General features: G+C 32.5%; 1 protein-coding gene across 2 annotated transcripts in view; it reads left to right on the top strand.

Annotated features, from left to right (window-relative positions):
• Window positions 1-4,338, top strand: part of LOC117172009 (extracellular globin-E1) — a 26,204-nt gene that overhangs the window by 9,306 nt on the left and 12,560 nt on the right. For both annotated transcript variants that reach the window (XM_033359727.1, XM_033359728.1), the window contains exon 3: window positions 2,893-3,118. In XM_033359727.1, coding sequence (XP_033215618.1) covers window positions 2,893-3,118 — 226 coding nt within the window. The remainder of the gene's footprint in view (window positions 1-2,892; window positions 3,119-4,338) is intronic.

The raw sequence follows: 4,338 nt of genomic DNA, 5'->3' as shown, positions 1-4,338 counted from the left end.
TGCAACGATTGTACCCGGAATATTCTGTTAAACTAATCGTCCTTATCATCGGCGCTCTTGTAGGTGCCAAGCTTTCACTTGCTAATGGCCTAAAAAGCATCCATGCGTGTCAACAATATGCTAAAACACTTGCGGGAAAAATGCAGAAGGCGGTTGTCCTTGGGTCGCTCTGTGTTTTCAGGGTGCACGAGGCTTTTTCTGGATCGTCGTATTGATTCCTTTACAGACTGTAACCACCTATCTCACGGTCGTGAGACGTGGTTTTGGCTGAAATTTTACCGCGATTTCGCTGGGAGCGGGTGCAATTTTCCAGATTAGCACCCGCTCTCGGCGAAATCCTGCGGTTGTCCTTATTACAAATTTTTAAATATATATATATAACCTGAAAATAAATTTAGAAACAAACTTTCAAAAATATATGTTGAAACCATTTTATAGAGACAATCTATAAATATTTTAGCCAATGTTCTAACAACATTGCGCGGCAATATTTGAGAAACATTTCATTGACACTTTTTAGACACATAAAGCAAGCGCTACTTAATATTCTTTTGAATTGTTGAAGAAATATTTCGGACCAATATTACCTGTGTCGGACATTTTAAAGTTTCTTAAACAATTCTGAAATATTCGTTTGAAATATTTCCAATGTTTCACCCAGGCGAAAAAATCATATATAGGATATATGTAGTGTGAGTTTTTATATAGAATATTCATTTGTTTTATACAAAAAATGTATAGAACAAATGAATATTATATATACTTCTTCACACTATATATAAACTATATATAATATTTCCGCCTGGGCAATTAGATATTCTAGAAATATTTCTTAAACATTGCGTGTATCGGGCAGGGTTGTGCAGTGACGCGTCACTCGAGGTTTCTGACGTGTCATACGTAAAAAATGTATTAAACGCAAAAAACATGTAAAAACGTAATAAACGTAATAAAGGTGGTTCACTCGTATAGAGCATAATATAATATCACTTTTTTAACCTAGGTATATTACGTCCACAACTCTGGTTACGGGGAACTACCAATCTTATGCCCTGATTTCTGTGTTCATTCTTAATGCTGTTAGCATAAAATTAAGATATTTATTTTTCCTAAACTGAACTATTCTTATAAATATTTTTTGCCTAAGAGAAATTATATTATAGTTGATACATATATTTCTTTATATTGAAGTTTTCTAGTAACAACCTATTTTCCTCTAATACATTATTTTTTCTGTTTATCGCTTTTTGAAATACTTTTTTTATACATGTTTGTTTAATTTTTGTTGCAGATGAATGTTGTGTTTCATCTTTCTATCTGTATTTAGCCCCCCCCCCCTTTCCAATTGAGTGGGAGACGTGTGTTTTATTCTAAACAAATCCAAACAACTTATAGAAAATCATAATATAAAATGAAAATGCGATCTGTTGTAGTTAAACATAGACGTTATATTTTCTCTATTTATCTGTATTGTCCGCCCTCACTAATTGAAATATGGTAAGGGCGGCGATTGTGACCGAACTCGTGCCTGAATTCTTTTGAATTCCAAATAATTTATGATGAATTGAACAAATTAAAACCTCAATTCCAAGTTTAGAAATTCTGTTGAGTACCTAACCTTATGTCTTCAGCAATAGTATGTTTTTTTATTACTTATATGCTCAGGTAGTTTTCATCCTCTAATTTTGTTTTGATTTGTCACGCTGAGGAATGCTATAAACACTTTTTTTGGGTGGCACGCCAGTTGGCCCACGGACAATTGATCCGCGAAAATTAATCCGCGACAATTGGTCCGCGCGACAATTGATCTATTGACAATTGATCCGTCGATAATTGATCCGTGAGCATTCCATATCTTGATATCTGAGTTAAATGAAGTACGTCGGTTTATTGTTATTGTTTGCTGCTTTTTTTTCAAATGCTGTGTTATTAACGTTCTGAGTTTCATCTGCTCGTTATTGTTTATATATTTTATGAAAAAGGATTCTCTTTAAATGAACTTATGAGGATTGTGGCATGTTTTTAATTTAAAAAGTTTGGAGCATTTCCTCATAACAATCATTGTTACCAATGTCGAAGTATTACATACAACTTAAGTGGAATATTCCCCGTCCCCTTTCCAGATTCCAAGTATTGTCGCGGATGAATTATCGCGAATAAATTTTCGCGGATCAATTGTCCACGGATCAATTGTCGCGCGGATCAATTTTCGCGGATCAATTGTCGCGGATCAATTGTCTACGGGCTAGTTTTCGTGCAGCCCTTTTTTTGATCCACCATTTATAATCCTGCCGTTATTGTAAAAGAAATGAGGTTTTCGTACTCCTCTCTCTTGAATAGAAAAATATTCCGGAATATAAAATTAAAATCAATGAAAATATGCCGGAGGATAAATTTATAATCCTGAAAAATATGCGTGAAGAGAATCCGCAACGCAATTTCATTTCAGATTACACCTGTTTTAAATACTTTTTTACTTCACAATTGTTATTTTTTATTTGATATTTTTTAAAGATTTTACGTGCGGGATAAATAAAATTGAAATAAAATATGTACGAACATTATTGAGAAATATGAAATATTGTATTATGGAGAAAGGACGTGGGTAGGTTGAAAATATCGAAACAATTTTCTTTAAGAATAAATTGTAGGAACATCTGACATAAGTTCATCTAAAACCATCCACTCATAAAGAATATATACTCAAAAATAGTTCCATAAAGATAGAAATTCCACATACGAACATACATAACAGGCAAATACAGAACTTCCTTTTTTCTGAAGTCAGTAAAAAAAGGTTTCGTTTAAGGTGGCACAAAATAAACCTGTAATAAAAGTAATAATCTCTTGTATAATAAGCTAATCAAAATTTGAATTTGTTCATTGTTTCAGGTACTTCAAAAAATATCCGGAGTATCAAAAATTCTTTGTCTCTTTCAAAGACATTCCGCTGGAAGAGCTTCCGGGTAATCACAAATTCCAGGCGCATTGCTTAAACGTGATCACGGCTTTAGGGATTGCAATCGATGCGATCAACAATCCTCCTTTACTGGAGGCAAGCTTGACCAACTTGGGTGAAAGGCATCGGAAACGCGGACAGACACGAGAACACTTTGACGTGAGTAGCTTCTTAACTTTTCCGAGATCCGCATGACTAATGTTCGCCTCATACATTGATGACTTTACGATCCTAAGCCATAAATTCATAAAACTAGTAAGTGTAGTCTTAAGCTTCCATCACCATATCGTAACAATAATTATATTTCGTACAAATGATGAAACGTCTTCTAGAATCTAGAACTTGCTCAACTTGCACAACTACATACAAGAAGGACTAGAAGTTTTTTTCCGTTGACGGCTTTTGATCTACTAGTAAACCAAAATGGTTTATAGCCTTTAGCTTTTAAAAAATGCCTATGTAGCTGCGCTGCGATTCGAACACAGGTCTACAGATTGTCGGTCTAGTGCACCAGACTGGATCGAAAGCCGCCATTCCATAGACAAAAAACTAATACTTCGGAATACTTGAGAATATATCGAATATATATGGGAACATAAATGAATGTGTGAAACTATGTGGGAATATTTGAGAATACTTAGTGAACATTCATTAATTACGTGTGGATGATTTTCTAAATTTTAGATCCCCTCTTCCCATATTGAATTCATGAGATTTAAAAAGGTTTCAAGACATTTTATAAGATTTCGAGGGATTTCAAGGAGTTTAATCGGATTAATTAATCGGTTTAATCGGGCAGGGAATTTTAATCGCACTATTTCGAAGTTTTAAAGAAATTTAAATGGTTTCACGGGATACAAACTGATTTGCAAAGATTTGAAAGGATTTAAAGTATAAATATAATACATATTTATAATATAACTACATGCTTAAATAATTGAAGAATAAATATTTACAAAATTAAATTTGTTCAACATGTATCTATTTGTATAAGTAAATTCCACATATAAATATAAATTCCATATTAAAAATTAGTCGTTGTAAGTCTTAAACTTGAAATTTCCTTAAGGCTTTTATTTGAATTTTGAATGAATTTTAGCTTGGAAGTTTCAAAGTTCTTAGACACCATATCCAGAACTTGTTGTAATTAAATGCTTCTAAATAAAGAAATGTTAAAGCCAAAAATCCTAGAAAATTTGAGATATTTTTACAATCAAATATGTTAATTAGTATTATTAAAATAAAGAAGTCCAAATTATAAGACACTCAATATGTAAGGCACATATGACAGTGTGGAATTTTTTAATATGAAAATATTTCGGTTTTTAAAATATTCCAAATTACATTTAAAAAAGACCAAAAAAGATAAAAACAATTAT

This window comes from Belonocnema kinseyi, chromosome 4 (assembly GCF_010883055.1).
Source record: "Belonocnema kinseyi isolate 2016_QV_RU_SX_M_011 chromosome 4, B_treatae_v1, whole genome shotgun sequence".
Classification (NCBI taxonomy): domain Eukaryota; kingdom Metazoa; phylum Arthropoda; class Insecta; order Hymenoptera; family Cynipidae; genus Belonocnema; species Belonocnema kinseyi.
Note: the sequence above shows the minus strand (reverse complement) of the source record. Positions and strands in the feature narration are given on the sequence as shown.